The sequence below is a fragment of the Rhizophagus irregularis genome, chromosome 4 (genome assembly GCF_026210795.1).
Source record: "Rhizophagus irregularis chromosome 4, complete sequence".
Taxonomy (NCBI): Eukaryota; Fungi; Glomeromycota; class Glomeromycetes; order Glomerales; family Glomeraceae; genus Rhizophagus; species Rhizophagus irregularis.
This window is the reverse complement of record NC_089432.1, coordinates 580,704-599,185: the sequence shown is the minus strand read 5'-3', so window position 1 is coordinate 599,185 and position 18,482 is coordinate 580,704. Positions and strand designations below refer to the sequence as shown.

General features: G+C 31.2%; 5 protein-coding genes across 5 annotated transcripts; 3 read left to right on the top strand and 2 right to left on the bottom strand.

Annotated features, from left to right (window-relative positions):
* Window positions 1-2,315: 2,315 nt before the first annotated feature.
* Window positions 2,316-3,061, top strand: OCT59_023505 (uncharacterized protein; the record flags this gene model as incomplete). Its single annotated transcript, XM_066134740.1, has 3 exons — window positions 2,316-2,484; window positions 2,716-2,870; window positions 2,933-3,061. The coding sequence occupies 3 exons, from the start codon at window positions 2,316-2,318 to the stop codon at window positions 3,059-3,061; spliced, it is 453 nt and encodes a 150-aa protein (XP_065990833.1).
* A 1,242-nt stretch (window positions 3,062-4,303) lies between these two features.
* Window positions 4,304-4,724, top strand: OCT59_023504 (uncharacterized protein; the record flags this gene model as incomplete). The annotated part of the gene is made up of 2 exons (XM_066134739.1): window positions 4,304-4,306; window positions 4,386-4,724. 2 exons carry the CDS (start codon window positions 4,304-4,306, stop codon window positions 4,722-4,724), a joined length of 342 nt encoding a protein of 113 aa, XP_065990832.1.
* A 366-nt stretch (window positions 4,725-5,090) lies between these two features.
* Window positions 5,091-6,425, top strand: OCT59_023503 (uncharacterized protein; the record flags this gene model as incomplete). Its single annotated transcript, XM_066134738.1, has 1 exon — window positions 5,091-6,425. The coding sequence occupies one exon, from the start codon at window positions 5,091-5,093 to the stop codon at window positions 6,423-6,425; it is 1,335 nt and encodes a 444-aa protein (XP_065990831.1).
* A 1,942-nt stretch (window positions 6,426-8,367) lies between these two features.
* OCT59_023502 (uncharacterized protein) lies at window positions 8,368-8,616 on the bottom strand (the record flags this gene model as incomplete). The annotated part of the gene is made up of 1 exon (XM_025327447.2): window positions 8,368-8,616. The coding sequence occupies one exon, from the start codon at window positions 8,614-8,616 to the stop codon at window positions 8,368-8,370; it is 249 nt and encodes an 82-aa protein (XP_025171244.2).
* Window positions 8,617-12,801: 4,185 nt separating this feature from the next.
* Window positions 12,802-13,693, bottom strand: OCT59_023501 (uncharacterized protein; the record flags this gene model as incomplete). The annotated part of the gene is made up of 4 exons (XM_066134737.1): window positions 12,802-12,967; window positions 13,037-13,116; window positions 13,220-13,469; window positions 13,683-13,693. The coding sequence occupies 4 exons, from the start codon at window positions 13,691-13,693 to the stop codon at window positions 12,802-12,804; spliced, it is 507 nt and encodes a 168-aa protein (XP_065990830.1).
* Between the last annotated feature and the right edge of the window lie 4,789 nt (window positions 13,694-18,482).

Genomic DNA, 18,482 nt, shown 5'->3' with positions numbered 1-18,482 from the left:
TTTTAATAAATTGAAATTTATTATTAATTGTACCTTAAAATTAAAAGGTGAGAAAACATAAAAGAAGAGAATTCTTGAAGCCTTTTATACAAAAATCGAGGACAATTTTTTCTTTAAGCACCTCCTTTCAGTTTATTTACTTCATTCGACATTTTACTACATTATGAACGTGAATTAAATTTGTTTACCCCCATATTAATATGCTTCTTGACGTTATGCTACATTACGAACATAACGCAATTATTATTTTAACAAACAAAGACTTTATCGTGTCATCTAATTTAAATAATTAACTCCCTATTTCTTTTTTCATTGACTAAATCGTTCAATTTACTAAAAATAACAGAATTGTGGCTTTGTATGATTTTTGCGATTTGTCCTCGTATTTGTTAAAAAAGTTCAAGGGTAAAAATAAATAAATATGCGAAGAGAATATTTTCTATTAAAATAGTAGTACAACAAGCTAATCTTAATTTATATAATTATAATTATCCCGGATCAAATATCTTACTAATTGTGCATAAAATGATCATCAATTTAATCCTCTTCGGTAATAGTACATTTAATAAACGAATAAAGTTCTTATTGCTAATTAAGGGACCATTTTTAATTTTTAACTTTATTTATCAAATATCATAGAATATTCAATTAGTTGAAATAGTGCCAAGAATTAAGAATAAAGATACTATAATCGGATCCCTAAATCGATAAAAATCATTATATCATAAATTTATTTTAGTAGTTAGAATCATTGTTATTTCATTCTTTTCTCTTTTTCTAAAAAAAGACTTACTATTCCGAATATTTCATTTTTGGAACTCATACTATTAAGGTTTTAATGTACATTTGTTTCAAATTTTTGATTGGCAGCAAACATCAAATAATAATGTGTGAAATAAATGAAATAAACTTTTTCCTAAAAATACCACATTAATTCGATCATTTTATTTATATTTATAGTTTAACTGGTTTTTTTTTTTTTTGATAAAATTGTGAAAGAATAAAAATGCCCCTTACTTGATAATCATTGACCCATTTTCACGATCTTCAAAATATTTAATATAGAATCATTATTTATATTTAATACTTTTTATTTATTGTTAAATTGAGATAATTTTGCCATATAAAATTTTTAACTCTAATAATTATCCGCGGGAAATGTTTTCTTCCATACACAGTTCTGAATTTTATCCTATCATGAAATAATTATGATAAAAAAATAAATAAAATATTATAAAAAAAAAATAAAAATAAATAAAATAAAAATGATCAACATGTTACACAATTAACCGCGGGTTAGTCGGGTTACGGTCTTTTTAATTTCCATTAATATTAGAATTTTTCAAAAATTTTGAATTCATTATTATGTTTATAATGATTCTCAACTTTTTTTTCCAAGGTAGATTAGATTACAAGTTACCTTATTAATAACCGGTTTGGATTTTGGAAACCCGATCATTTATAACGTATAAAAAAAATTGATTTTATTTTTGGGCCGGAATTATTATTATAAAACGCACCACCTTTTCCCCCTTCTTTTCTTACTTCTTGTACGCACTCGCGCAAAATGTGCAGGGTGTTGGTACCTAACTTTCTAATTATGGTGATAAAATACTATAATCGTAACAGGCACGTGCACTAATTGACGATCCCACAAATAATATATCGCTTGCACATCTGTTGTTGAGCTACGTAAATATCACGTGATCATGATTAATAATATGATTATCAAATCATAAACCAACACGTTTAATCTTAATCTTATTCTTGACGTCACATTTTGTTTATCGGATAAAATTTTGTTCCTCCCCACTCAAAAATTCTACCATTGTCGTTCCCCGTTTAAAAATTATGCCGTTGACGTATTTTTGCACGTGACAGTATCGCTGAACTTAACGAAAATGAAATTCTGGAATACACCTTTGACCTTTTAGCGAATAATGAGCAATTATCTTATGGATTTTTTGATGAGGAATCTAGTTGCATCAGAAATAGTTTTTACAGATTGGAAAAATCTAGACGAGTAAGTTGTAGAAACTGAAAAGCAAATTTCACTTGTTATCATACATAATACAGCACTTATTTTAGTGTTTTATTAGTTGGCTTAATAATGGATTAAAACAAGGATTTGCTTTTACAATTACTCGTAGAGTCGTAGTGACAATAGTTTACTTCGACGTCGTACTTATGCATGTATGAAGGGACGAGTATATACCACGAATGCAGGACACCATACGGACAATTGTAAATTTGCTTATCGCTAGAAAAAGACAATCTTGTCTATCAAATAACAAAAGTTGATGGTAAACATAATCATGCGTTATCGCAAGCTTGATCCTGATGATATAAAACTTCTTGTAACCTGCGGAGTTCGTGCTGGTGCAATTATAGAAGTTTTACAAAAGAAATATCTAGACAAATATGTTCATGCTCGCATTGTATATAACATAGACCAAGTTATTCAACACAAAAATAGTGGTACTAGTGAGTAGTGATGCAGGTTCAATGTATTTTGAGCTTATGAAGCAATAACAAGAAGATCCGACCTTTTATGTGGATGCATATTTTGAAGGCAAAGATAATCATCTCGCAAGACTCTCTTGGATGCGTCTAAGTCAGCTGCAACTATGGGGCCAGTTTCATGATGTAATTTTGCTTGATACAACAGCAAAAAATAAACCATTATTCAATAATATTATGAGATAATTTTAACAGACAACCATAATCGTTCTCGTCTTGCAACAATAGCTATCATATCAGACGAAACTAAAGATACTTTTTCATGGTTATTTTCAAGTCATTTACATGCAATAGGTGAATTAATATCAAAATTGCTCTTTATTGACGCTGACCTAGCTATGATCGCAGCAGTAAGTAGTACAACCAAATATCTCTTTTTCTTATTTCATATTCGAAAAAAAACTTGGAAAAGCATTTCCTTGGAGAATACCGTGGTGAAAAATGGAAAAAATTGTTTACTGCATTATGTTATGCACGTAATAGTCGTGTTGAATCTATTTTTGAAGAGAATAGGCTACACTATTGCAAGAGTACTGTATGACGATGCTGCTAGTTATTTACAACGTCAATTTCGTGCTAGGCCAAATTTGAAAAAGGAAATTTTAAAGCTAGTGTATTTTTAGAGAAGTTGATAAAGAGGTTATAATTATTTAATGATTCTATAGAGCATTTACATTTATTTAATTAAAAAAATCAGTAATTCATTTATTACTATTTCATTATTTTGATTATAAAACCCGAAAATGTCAGTCACGTTACTCTGTCTTGTTAAGGGAACGCGCTTGCGAACGCTTTTCCTGTCCATATAGATGGAAATAGTCTTGTTGGTGACCTCAAGGAGGTAATAAAAGCGAAAAAAGCACCAGTATTCGATAATTTTCTTGCAGGCTATGGAAATTGGTGGCGATCACCTTGACGATCAGTTGAAGAATCTCAAATTTAATGACAGTGACTAGCTGTTGGCGATGAGAAAAATTCCGAAGTATTTCCCTGACCCACCAGTCGAGGAACATATTCACGTCCTAGTTGAACCACCACCTGTGTCAACTTCTGCTTCGGGCGAGGTATTAGAATTAAGGAAGCAACTCGCTTTGATGCAGGAATTACTCAACAAGTCCGTGTATGGTACGTATAAAGTGGCTAGGAGAGTTAATAGGCTTCGCGAAAGGTTTACTAACCCGGTTCTTGCATTACAGTGTTTGACGTTGTTGTTAAGCCCAAACGGGTTAAAACCTTCAAGTGGACAGTGAATATCGAACACGCGACCCTCGAAGGCCTTAAAAATTTCATACGTGGAGCGTGTCCAACACCAGCACTTGAGAATGATGGAGCGGTACTCAACATATTAAATGACGAGGGAAAATACTTTCCTGTGAATGATCAAGACCTTCGTGAATTGCTTCAAGTGTTCGTGTCAAAAAACAATCTTAAGTTTACCGTGATCGTAGAGACTCCCTCGAAACCCTTCAACGAATGGACCTTTCCGAAAGTGTGTGAACTCTACGGTCTTAGCGATGACCCGAATCCTAGTACTGACGTGTATCCCATTTTTCACTGTGGTTGTGTTGACACCAAGAATGAGAAATACAAAGCAGCGTTGCGTAAACTTTTTGATGAACTGGAGACTCGTGTTGCAACAACACCTATCGACTTATCATATGAGGCCACCAAAAGCATCTATTCATATACTTATCTCGCCTCCGCAACATACCCATTTAAAGATCAAGTAAAGATCGTTCCGGAGAGTTTGATCGAGGGAAAAAATGGCGTGGGAATCTTGACTATGGTGAATCACGTACAACCGGGAGAATCATGGGTTTGATCGAGGTGACTTTAAGCAGGGCTTCGCACAAACTACTGTACAGTTGGCATCATCGCTAGGTCATAAGCGCAAAGCAGACGAAATAGATGATGAACCTGGGTTTAACAAAGTATGGGGGATTGTGACGGATGCAGAAAAATGGTATTTCACGAAATGTTCGCAAGACGATGAAGGGAAACTATCGTTTAAGTTGACGAAGCTGCCTTTATTTGTTGCGTACAAAGATAAGGATATGAAGGAGAGAGCAGAGAAGATTCTTGGACATATTATTTGGTTGTTGGAGGAGTCACAAAAGGCGGATTTAGATAAAGAAAGGGAAGTAAAAAAGTATGGGTCATCGAGTAATCTTGCGGGGAAATTAGATACAGTAGATAGGTCTTAGGATAGAGAATTCGTCATCTATTACGGGTAAAGTCCTGAATCTTTGTATTTATTTTACTTCGTATTTCTACCGCCTGTATAATGGGATGCGTCCTGAACATTGTATTTATTTTTTATCTGTATTAATAAAAATTTATTATTACGATCATACACATGAAAACACGCACACACGCAAAAGAAATAAAGCTTTTTATTATATTTTTGTAAAATAATATATCCGATTCATATCAATCACGGGATTTGGACGAACTAATACTATAGATACCGGATTATATCATCGAAATGAGTGTTGATTAAATGAAAAAAAAAACTCTTTCTTAAAAAAAAATTTTTTCACAAAATACTAAGAAAAATTTACGTATAAGAAATGGGTAAAAGTAATAAAAAGAAATCTTCACAACAGTCTATACCCGTCCAAGAGTTCATTGACTCCTTCACCAACTCGTTTGCTTCTATATTAGGGGACATAATATTTGATTACATACAGTGTGGTGATGTAGAGTCTGTATTTTATACGACTGCAACTGCTAAACTCATTCCAAAAGGCGACATAGTCACAGAGCGGTCTATACTGGATAATGTAAGAGTTACTAAACAGTTTACGAGAACATTAAATCAAGCAATAATCTCAGGAGCACGCTGCAAAGCTCGACAAACGCTGGATAGTTTAAGCTCACGTTACCAAAATGCTCTTCCTTCACTCGTTCAAAATGCTGTCGAGGCGCAGCTAAAAAAAAAGGAGAAGAAGGTCGGCAAACAAAAAGCGCCTGTATCAGATGACGCAGACGCCAATCTTGTGATCGACGAATCCATGAACATAGATGACAATGTAGATCCGGATACAACCGAGTCCCAACCAAATCAGGAAGGTTCATCCAATGTTGATCAACCATCTACATCTATATCTAAGCCGATTGGTTCTAAGATTCCGAAAAATGTAACAACTTCGGAATCACAAATTACAAAAGGCAAGATCACTAAGTTGACTATCAATAACAACGTAATACATAATTCGCAAAAAGGTCAAGTGCGAACTATAATGGTTTACGACATACCTGCGGCCTGGTCACATGATGCAATCCTGGAACATCTAAAATCATGGGGCCAAGTATTGGAAATATCCTTTAAGACACAACACAAGTATCAGTCCGTTTGGACTAAAATGATACTCAAACCAACCACAGACACGGACTTTGTTATGAGAACGTGGCAACAAAAATTGGGTGATGGTCTTGTCCGCTGGTATCCTGGACATTGGAAATTAAGAGAACGTAAGGCTCGGGAACGTTTTCAAGTAAAATTTTCTCTTCTGGAAGACTGGAAGTCTAATCCGTTAGCATTCAGTTACCACGATGATAAATCCTTCGAACATATATTGAGTCATGAATTGAAGGGTCGCGCTTTTATTCACTTAAAGGTGCATGGGAAACAACAGTTGATCGCTTACTTTGAGACGCACGAACACCTGCTTAGATGCATGGAATTTAGCCATCATTGGAAGCCGACCATTTCAACTCCTCCCACAAAAAAAATTCCACCAAAGTCCAACAAGGACAAAAAATCTTATTCACAGCAAAGTAAAGGGAAGAATTTGGGCAAATCGCTCAGTTCCTTGACTCGTTCGCGCAACAAATCCAATACTCAACAAAAGACTGATGACACGCGTTCTTTACTCTTAAAACTCCTGAACCTTTTGGTTTGAGGTCGTGAATAATCAAATCCTAAATAGCATAGAATAAGTGGCTTTAACTGTATTACAGTCATAACATTTTTTTTTTTAGGCGAAATCAGTGGCGCTTATTTCTTTTGTAGGACCCATGAAAGAAGTTAATTGGTGTTTAAGGTGATTTAGGTGGATCGGTAGGAAGGTGTTTTTCTATTTTTGTTTACTTTTTTTTCTTTTTTCTCTTTCTTTTTTCTTTCTTCTCGGTGTCTTTGGTTTTTTTTTAGCTTCCGCTTTTTTTCCATCCCCCTTTTATTAGTCATATTCCTGGTCCCAGTTCGTTGTTTTTATTCATTTTATTTTTTTAAATAAGGGCTGTAACGTAGTTTTCCAGTTCCTATTAGTGCCCTAACTTAGATAGGTCCCGTAGGGGATGCTAATTGTTATGACATCCAATTTTTAGTTTTATTTTTATAATTCTATTCTTTGTAATCTAACATCTACTATCTTCGATCGTAAAATAAAATAAAATAAATAATAAAATCAAAATGAGTGTTCTTCCATTATTTTATAATATTTCCGAAGAAGAATACTCCAGGTACTTGAGCTATGGAAACAGAAAATGGCTTAAATCATGGCGGGATACACGCTTCGATAGACAAAAGGCACTTTATTAAGCAACCCGGTTATGTAAACGAAAGTGCTATATAAACTTTTTTTATTAATTATTGATACAATTTTTATTGAGACAGAAGTATACTATTAACTCTATATATAAAACAAATAAGTAAAATGTTATAATGTTATAATGTGATATGCAGTGTCACTCGTGATGTCATTGATTATCATATTTATCAATGATTCACCGCAAAGAACCATCTCAAGCCATCTCAAATAACTCCGAAACAATGATTAATAGTAAGTGATATATATAAACATTGATTTCTTATAAAATCTCGGTTAATATTTAAAAAAAAGTCGTGTCATAAATAAACTGAAAAAATGACTTTCGCAAGTTCATTTTCATATCTAAATAACACTATTTACGGAATAAACATAAACGCCAACCTCGACATGAGGCTCGAAAATATTCCAGGAGCGGCTGGAATCGCCAAAGTTTATTTTACTGACTCATCTGTAAATTTTCAACTTATCTTTATAAAACTGCATAATAAAAATCTATAAATTCATATTATGTTTGTTATTTTATTTGTTACTTTATCAATTACCTCCGGCATTATTTAATATTGTTGATTCTGCAGGCAATAATGCAGCGATACAGAATCTTAATGGGGTAGTATGCTATCTCATTCATCAAAATATGGGATACACGATGAGTTTGCGTGGGCAAGTTATTTTCTCTCTTAGGACGCAAGTTCAAGAATGCATGATCACCGCTCCTGGAATCACACATTTTACAATTTAATTTTCTTAAAAATTTTTATTTTTTATCATTTTTTTATTATTTTTTATTATTTTTATTATTAATATTTGCTGATAAATAAAATTAATTGAATATATATTCTTTATTATATTTTTCGTAAGTTAATATATTGGAGTAAGGAATTATAAGTTTAAAGGAAATTATTAATAGAGTAGCAGGTGTTTCAAGGGTGGAATAAAACATAGAATATGCCTGCCCGCCCCTAGACGTTTGCAAAAGCAATAATGGCAGTTTCTTCCTGCTACACCATGCTAACTATATCATCATTGTCAATGCTATTGCTGTGATGATAGAAACTGGCTAATGTGCCAGGACTAAATCTGATCTCATCAGATAATATATTATACATTTATGTAGGAGAGCAATTACCTTTTTTTCTTTTCTGGTCAAAAATGACAATGAATTTGACCCAATACATTTCTATTTTGTCTTCATATTTAGTACTAGTGGATAGTATATGACTTGCAGAAGAGAATCAGTTTGATCCTACTAGAAGGAATGAGGCACAGGTTATTATGTAATGTTATGGGCAATGAATCATATGTGGACTACAGATTGCAGACTGTGGACTGCAGACTGTGGCATGATAGACTTACCTTGTAATATTGCATTATTCTTCCATTTAATTTCAGTGCGCATTCTTTGAATTTCATTATTTAATGCTAGGACTGTTCTTTCAAGTTCATTATTTATCCTAGGCTGAGATTTACGAAAAAAAGCTAATGCAACTGCTACAACTGCATATGATATTATGTTTCCTGAAAATACATTCTGGATCACATCCATTGTTAAGATGTTTTAGATAGGTAAGCATCTCATATAATGTAACGATGGAAATGAAGAGTGAAATCAAAAAAATGTCACATCTATTCATATTATTTGTAGTTTGTAAAATTGTTTCAAAACAGTATGCAGGCTAATGGTATATCACTGGAACTTTTAAGATAATAACAATTAAAGGTCTTTATCTGTTGAAGGCAAGGCCCTTTTATACTTTATTAATAATGTGTGGAAAATTGGGATAGATGAATCACTTATTTTACCACTGTTCATGCCTTACCAAAATTGGTAGAATGAGTAACTATATGTGTATTCAATCCAGATTATGTATATAGGTTAACGACTCCTTGAGTGAGCAACAAATTTGCAAATAAAAGTATTGGTGTCTATTGAAATTGTAAGGCGCTTGTGGTAGACATGTTCTATCAGAAGTCAATAATTGGCAAATCATCATCCAATAGTGGCCAACTGACTTCTGAATACAGAATTATTGGATGTCTGTTAGGAACATGTCTGTAGGAAACATAAGGTACCTGTGATAGACTGTGTTCTATTAAAAGCCAATAATAGCCAATAATTGCAAGTTATCATTCATTGGTAGCTGGCCTTGAGTAAACAACAGCATATTTCAAATGTGGCTATCAACTGGCTTTTATTAAATAATGTACTCTATACCATTTTTTGTTAATTTTTATTAATCAAGATATTGAATACATGTAAAAATAAAATAACAAAACATCAATTAAATATTTGATAATAATAACCCTACTCCAATAGATTTTTTCACTTTACTATTCAACCAACATATATATAAGGTTCATGTAATTGAAAGTATAGAAAAGATCCAGATAGAATATCAAAACTAAAAAATTTCAAAGAAACTGCCAATGTTTGTATTCAAATGTTTTTGCTTAAACATATTGAAAAAATAACACCTTAACATCTGTTTTTTTTTTCACAAAATAGTATAATTCTGATTGGAATGTATGGCTGATAGAGAAAAAAGAGGTATGTTTGACTATAAGCCTTTAATAGGTTCACAGTTAATCATTATATATTTCTAACAACAGAGGTTGATTCATGACAAGTCAATTAAAGAGCAAGATGATGACAATAAAATCAATGAAGATATAGAAATAATTGGAGAGAGTCCATATTCATCTAACTATATATCATTAAACAAATCTTGTTTAGAATAACAAACATCAGATTCATTCTTATTATCTCTTCTGAAAAAGTATTGTGCAAAAGAAACAACATCACTTTATGAGTAAGTCATAATAATGGTTATGATATTTTGACTACCACTCACTTTCTATTTATATTATATTTTTTTTTTAGTCCAGCCCACAGCTATATTATAGATTTTTTTTCATCATCAAAAATAAAGTATGAATTCACTAATAATCAGTTGAAAAAATTAATTGAAAGAAGGCCTAATGCTGTCCAGAAGACTTATCATCATGAAATTGTGCCCCTTATTAATCATTTATTTAACCAGAAAAGTAAGTATTTGTGCATTAGAAAGGTTAAGAAAGTAAACTGGTCTTATTATTTATTTTCTTTGTTTTAGATTAATATATCACAAGCTCTGCTTCCACATACAATGATGAGTTCTCATACTCAGAAAGGATTGGGAAAAAATAAAGTATGGATAAAGCAGGTAATAGGGCAATTGTACTTATCATCTATCATGCAGTATGATTATTATGTTATATAATTAGCTCTTTTTGTTTATTATTATAGCCTGGGTACATTTGAGTTTCCATAATCCACTTCAAACCAGTTACCATAAGTGAAAGCAGACTAGCAAAGCATTCCATTAATTCAAGATGTATTAAAGCTAGATGGAAATTGTTATGTTTCATGAATCTCCATTTATTGTACATGTATATATATATGTATGAATTTTCCCATTTCAAATTTTGTTAAAAGGTGAAATTTCCATCTTTGCTATCTGATGTCAGAGAAATGTTGATAATAATGTGCTCACTGAAGTAGTCATGAAAAGTCACCAAGTTGATATCTTATGTAACTATGAGCAATACAAGGTTGCTTGTATGCTGGCTAGTAGAGGTTTGTATTTTTATAGCCTAACAAAACTTGCCTCTGATGAATACCTTTGCAGAAACCCGTGATTTGTTACCATGCAGTTAAGAAATCGCCATCAAATCATGACGATCTATTATCCAACATGTGACGATGTGGTATCAAACGATCTTGTGAAATTGTCGATAACATATCTTTACGAAATTGTAAAATGCTATTAAATAGGTGGTAAATAGGCGGTGAATAGGTGGTAAATAGATGGTAATTGTCATCAAAATTTAGCCGAAAAAATCAATTCAAGATATTTTTTCGATGCATTAAATATTACTTGACAATGAATCACAATTTTAATTATTTAATTATTTTTTTTTTTAATCAATTTAACTTTAATAAATTATAAAAAATATCATTTTGTAAAATTAATAAGATATAAAAAATCTGTTATGTCTTGTATACGTTTGGCATACGTTTTTATAGATTCCGTATAACAATTCCATATGTTTAATATGTAATTCATTTTTAATCTTTTTTGGATAATAATTTATCGTCATTGCGTATCATAACACGCGATCATGTGATTGATTGTTTTTTTTGTGATACGTTTTTTAGTATATGATTTTGATCTTCCTTCCTTTCCTTATTTTGTCACTCTCTTTTTTCTTTATTTATCATTTTCTTTTTTTTATTCCCCCTTTCTTTTCTTATTTTCTAGCTTCGTCGCCCTTTAAAAATTGTTTTTTTGATTTATTTTCCACTCGCTACCTTTTTTTTTAAAAAAAATCTTCTTTCTTCTTTTCATTTGGCTCCCCATTTATAAAAAAAATTTCTTCTAACTTTACTCATCATCCTTTTATTTTTCCTAACTTTGTTACCCTCCTTTTTTAAAAAAAAATTTTTTTTCTTATTCCCCTTTTTTAGGCTTTTTAACATTCTTTTATTTTATATTTTATTCATTTTTTTGTCGGTTGATTCTTCTTTGTGAGTCAATTCTTTTTCATGAGTCAGTTCTTTTAACGTGAGTCAATTATTTTTATGTAGATTAATTCTTTTTACGTGGGTTGTTTCTTTTTTATAGGTTGTTCTTTTCATGGGTCAATTCTTTTTACGTGGGTTGTTTCTTTTCGTGGGTTATTTCTTTTCGTGGGTTGTTTCTTTTCGTGGTCAATTCTTTTTTGTAGGTCAATTCTTTTTCATGCATGGGTTGCTTCTTTTTGTAAATTGTTTCTTTTTTGTGGGTCTTTCTGTTACTCCAAACTTTAGAAATGCCAACTCTTGAAGATTTGGATCATGATTACAGGGGAAGTTTGGCTTCCAATTGACATTCTTATGTTACTTTTTTTTTTTGTTTTTTAGGTTGTTAGATTCTAGAAGACTTGGATGAATCTAGACTTATAGGTAGTTAGGAGAAGTGGGTTTAACTACTAGAAAATTCAAAGTTTCTTTTTGTTTAGTTTGCAATAGTTAGGAAAGAACTTTTCATAATATATTTGTATTTTATTTTATTTTTATATTTATTTGTAATATAACTAGCAATAAAACTACGTAAATTTTGTGACCAAATTACATTACAAATCAGTGTTATCAGTTATATCATTAATATAACATGATAAACATTTTTTGCAATATTTTTGCAAAATAAAAAGCGTATAAATATATCTTTCTCCACAATAAATACAATTATAGTGTAAATTTTAATCAAAGTTAAATTTTATATTTAAATTTTAAACAGAAGTTAAATTTTAATTACACATTTAGTAAATAGAAAGTTTAATAAGTTTAATTTTAAATTATACTTATATTGTAAATTTAATCCAAAGTTAAATTTTAAATTACGTGTTTACATGTTTAGTGATAACTTTATCGAAAGTTAAATTCTCTTCAAAAACTAATTTGTTACAATAACAATAATTTTATCTTTTACGTAGTTACATTTTACTTTGAAAAAATGTTTCAAAGTCATTATGCTTCTAACATTAGTTAACGCAATTATATTAATCTACTCACTTTTCACTCACCATCTTTTCTTGAACTGTTTTCTCTTTTGGACTCTTTAACGCCACTTATTATTTATATTCATCCCATCTCGTTCCCTGCACTCTCTTTTCAAAATCCACAATAAGCTGCATATACTTTTGTATCACATCATGTTTCTGCCTCTTTAATCAATTTTTCTCGAAGCTTAATCACGGATTCTAGAGATTTAATCTTCATTGTTGCCTCTTCCACCTTCATCTGATTTTTGATCTTCTCCCATTCCATTTCTTCTCCAGCCATCATGAAAATCTCTGCTAATTCCTTAACCTTAGGACTAATAACCCTCATTTTGTCCATTAAACTTCAAAATGGTGAAGCAACGAATGATTGGTATGGAACTAACAATTTTTGTTCCTTCTTTTGTTCGTTGATGATATTCACCAATTCTTCCATTGAAACATTATCTTTCTTCAATGCTTCTTCCTTTACCAATTTTCTTTTAAAGTCGATTACATCCAAACCTCTTGTTAATCGTATTTACCACTTTATCCTCAGATACTGTCATCGATCATTCCACATCATTCACTGGATCTCCATCCTTGAATTTATCTCTTTCCTGATACTTATTAATTCCATATAATTCTGCAAAAATTCTTTGAGATGGAGTTTTCAAAAGGTTTGCATGATGTGTCACTTCTGGCGTATGCAGAATCGGCTTTGTATCATGCTTCTTTGTATCTTGCCTCTCCTCTTTCTTGCTTCTTATCAGTTCCCTGAATTGCCAAATGTCCCATTCTTTAATCCATTCTCTATAGTCTGCTTCGTGTCTTTTTGTCCTTTAAGAATAATAATACTTTCCAATTTTTGGTATTCACAGAACTTTAATAAAGGATGCTGAGTTTTCCTTTTGTGCCTTTAATATCAAGTTATACTCATCATTTTTATGCTCGTCCGCCATAATTGCCATTTGTCTCTTTCCTTCCTTTCCTTGATATTCATTAAACCATTATACCATCTAACAAATCTTTTACTTTTTGGTAGCACTATACCGCGCAGCCATTTTTGTGCATGGATGACCATGTATCCATCAACAATATCAGTGCTTTTACAGTTGTATACTTAAACTGTTTTTTGATTTGTACACAGTAAACCTTTCCTAACTCTGATATGATATGATGTCATCATCTTTTCAAAACACTGGTATATCATAGAATAACTTCTCCTCTAATTTGCTTTTTATGGCATATTGCATTATCTAGCTGCTTTACCATTCATTCTTTATTTCTGATGACACCTTCCTGTTCCGCTATAGTCCTATTCAGCTCACGTGACCGTGTGTTTCTCGCAAATTAGTTCTTGTTGTTTTACCCAGGCATTTCATATTATCCACATATATTTAATGAGCAACTTCCACGCTACTCTCTAACAATAACATTATTATCTCTACTGATATATTTATTTCAAAGGCTATAGTATCAAAGACCTTTCTTCTTCATCATTCGTTTAAACATTTCAACTTTATCATGAACAATATGTCTCCTATGTTTCCATTTTGTATATTTATTATGTTCTAATAAACCCTTATAAATATAAAATTTTTTTTTTTTTGCTAAAAATTTGGTCAGAAGATCGATGGTAAGAGTTTCCCCTTACAGCCAATTCTTTACTATCCACCCAAGCATATGACGAATTAGTTTATATTGTCTGTCAACCAACAGTTTGGAAAGATGACATTATACCAAATAGCTGATGATTTGACAGAGGTTACCTTTACTTCCAATATATACTACAATCTCAAAAAACTAATATTTCTAACAAGAAAATGCCATCAATATTCAAAGAAACTGGGGAAGCATATTACTTGTCCATTATGGATACCATTCATCATATTTTGAACAATCTTTCATTATTAGGTAATATGTACCTTTCAGTTGACCAGACCAAGAAGTTAAAAGAACCAAGAACATCTCTTTGATTTCTTCCGATCTACAAGTTACTGAAAGAAGCATATACCTCAAAGAAACGTGAAACTGTCACTATTAGTGAATATTCATGAAGAATTGGAGCTAGCATATGAAGATTTCAGAGACAGCCCTGTGATACTTAACAACACGCCATCATATTTTGAGTATGCAAGTTTTGTCTTTGAAAAAGAACAAGGCAGTACTATTCTACACCATTTACATATCGGGAATGTAATTTTTGAAACGTTACTAATTTCTCTTATGAAATTTAGATCAAAATCTAATATTAGTTCTATCGACCCCATTGACCCCATTGACCCCTATTGGCTTATCTTTTTCAAGCTGAACCAAACTGAATGCTTCGGAGCATCAAGTCAAGCCAAAATCTGACCCATTGGTGTGGTTCAGTTCAGTTCGGAAATGGCTTGGACTTAACAACATTAGGTTTGAGAACACAAATTGGATAAAGCCACCAATATATAGATTACGAGCAAAAAATAGCTGGAGAAAGATTAGCGTGGTTAATGTAGTTAATAGTGTACATTTCATTCACAATTGTAAAGAATAACGAATGTATTGGTAATAGTCACGATCTTAAAAATGATATGTATATTCAAAATATGTATTATTTCAGGGCTGTGTAATATTAGTTATTAATTATTTAAAGTTTCAAAAATAGTACTTTTACAATTTTCATAATATCAATTTATTAAATTTTTAAAATTTTGATAATAAATTTTTAATAACCATAATATTAATTTATTTAATTTCGATAATACTAATTTAAAATTTCGATAATATTAATTTATAATTTTGATAATATAAATTTAAAATTTCGATAATATTAATTTATAATTTTGATAATATAAATTTAAAATTTAGATAATATAAATTTAAAATTTTTTATTAATATATTTATGGCTTCGAAATGAAATCGATTAAAATAAACTATCGATCGTCTTAATATGCAGTAACTGCATCTTGAAGAATTTTAATTAAGTCGAAACTGAGTTTTGACCATAACTTTACTTTATATTTAATATGAACATGCGATTTGGTCAAGATTTGGTTTCAATTTAAAAAATTTCTGCAAAGACAATTTGCCAAGAATTATGAAAGATATGTTTGATAACTTAGAGTTAAGATTTCTCTATAAAGGAAAAAACAAATTACAATTATTTATTGTCAGAATTCAGGTGCAATGATTACTCCAACTTGGATATATGTAAAGAGATGTTGTTATTATATGTTTCGCTTACATTATTCTAGATATATATGACAGAAATGAGGGTTTAATTCATAAAAATGAAAGATATCTCAAAATGTTCAATCTACAAATATTATTCACAACTTTTAGTTATCTCAAATGTGCATTATGAGTCATATGGAACGTCTGAGTGAGTTTTGATTTTTTTACACCAGAATAATGACATTGAAAATTTCTGATTATTATTTCATTAATAATTACAGGGCTTGGTTAACTCCTTGATTTTAAAATTTAATACAACTGATGATGGATTTAAAACTCCATCTATGATATCACCAGTAAATAAAAAGACAAAGCAGATACCACCTAAATGCACTGGTCAAAATCAAAACTTTTGGTTATATGAGTAATCAGCAAAAGTTTGGCAGATCTGTTATACATTTTGGCTTAATTTTGGGTTACTAAAAATCATCCAAATTTTAACATATATGATTTATGGTCAATTTATAAAAATTGTCAGACATGTGATATTTGATTATGTTTGGAATAAAGTTTGACGTGAAGCAATTTATTATTATGATTAGTTATTAAGCATTTCATAATTACGATCAGTTATTAAAGTTTTAGTTTTAATAAAGCAAAATAAAATATATTCCAAGTTTTCAACTTTGAAGTTTTTCTTCAAAATTTTATTTACTAATATTTCTTTAAGATTGCCTGCCAATTATAATCTGTAGTTCACAGATTTTTATTTGATTTAAATCGGATAATCAAATTAGATAATTTTTTTTTTACTTTCACATGGTGAGTTTTGTAATATTTTATTATAAAGTTCAGTTTTTTTTTAAAGGAAATGTTATATTATTATATTAATATTTCCATTTGTAAGAATCCCCTTCAGATAAACAGGGTAAGTTTTAAAGTTTTAATAACTTCAAAATCTTGAACTTTTTGTTTAAAGAAATGATGTTTACTTCAGTTCAGTTAGATTCCAGGATAAGTTTGAATAAAGTTTCATAATGTTACAAAACTTTTTTTAGTTTTTTTAAAAAAAAAACCATTATATAACTTCTTTTTTTTATTTTGTAGGGTTCAGGTCAGATTTGAATAGGAAAAGGTGAAGTCCTTTTTTTTTTTATACCTTCTGCCCAAATTTTTAGCAGAAGGAAAAACGTCTTTTACGAGTTTTTTCTTTTTTTATTATTAATAAAACCCAAATAAAAAACTTCAAAAATGGAGTCAGCATACAAATTTACAGAATATAGATATAGGTTTCTAAAAGAAACAAAAAATTTTTCTAGTGCGGACTCACGAACTATGGTAAAAGGCCAAGAAAGAGCACGAAGAGACTCTAGTCTCAGTAAAACAGAACAGAACTTCCTGGAGTCAATACGGAACGACGCTGTACGCAGAAAAGAGACTATACAAGAAATAGTTTTAAAATGTTCAGCAACGTCTTTCGACGTCTATATAGACAAAATTAAAAGACTCTCATGGGAAAATTCAAAGCTGCGAGAAGAACTGCGGCAGAAAGATCACATGATGGACAAGAAAGGCAAGTTGGAGAAAACACAGGAACGAATAATATCACAGAAAAATGAGCAAATAAGGAAAATTTCACAAGAAGTAGAGAAAACGAGATCAGAGGTAAAAAAGGTTAAGACTGATATCAACAAAGAATTTGATCAGCTGAAGAAATCCAAAAAAGGCAGATCGACATCAAACAGGAGAAAACGGGAAGAAATTTTAGAGATACCAGTTTTACCCGAAAATACCAGTAATTATCAGCAGTTTAAGGAGGCACGTGATATATTTTTCTACGATATACCAAAATATTGGAGCGAGGATGACGTAAGAACAAATCTGATGAAGATTGGAACAGTTTACAGACTGCAAATTCGAGGACAATACAAATACAAAACCGTTAAGGCAAAAATCACTTTGAACGAAAATTTTGAAAAAACGTTCTTGGATGGACATTTCGGTATTTGTATTAGCAAAAACTTTATCAGATGGTACAACGCGAAACTAGGTTTGAAAGGACGACAAGAACGGGATCAATGGCAGACTGTGAGAGACCTAACTAACGAGGAAATGGAATCCATAAAGAAGGGAAATACATACGACTTCACGAAAAAACTGCAACAAACCTCCAAGACAGCGTTCATCAAAATCATCAAAATCACAAAAAATTGGAAAGTGATTGGATATTTTAAGAACCTCAAAGCAATGGAAGAAGCAGTGGAGGATTCATGCACACAAGGAGATATCAACAGAGTTTGGCTTGTGAGAAATAAGAAGACGATATATAAAGACGGTGATGCAAAGACAAGGGCGACGAAAGTATAAGAGAAGATAATCAAAGATAAGGTTATAGATACGGAAAATAGAACGAGATCTCCTATACGGCTGGCAAGTGAACCGAAGTCACCCATCACACCACCGGAGAGAATTTATAGAGAATTAGGAAACTTCGCCTCACGAAAAGAAAGCTTATTACATCCATCAAAAGCGGATAATCCACTAAGGATAAGCAAGACACCAGACAAAAATGAAGTTGTCGAGATGATCAAAAATTGGAGAGTAGGAGAAGAGAGTACTCCAGACCATAATGACACTTCGGAAAAAAAGGGGGACAACAATTGAAGAAAGATAATGTAGCGCCTGAAGAAGTGGTT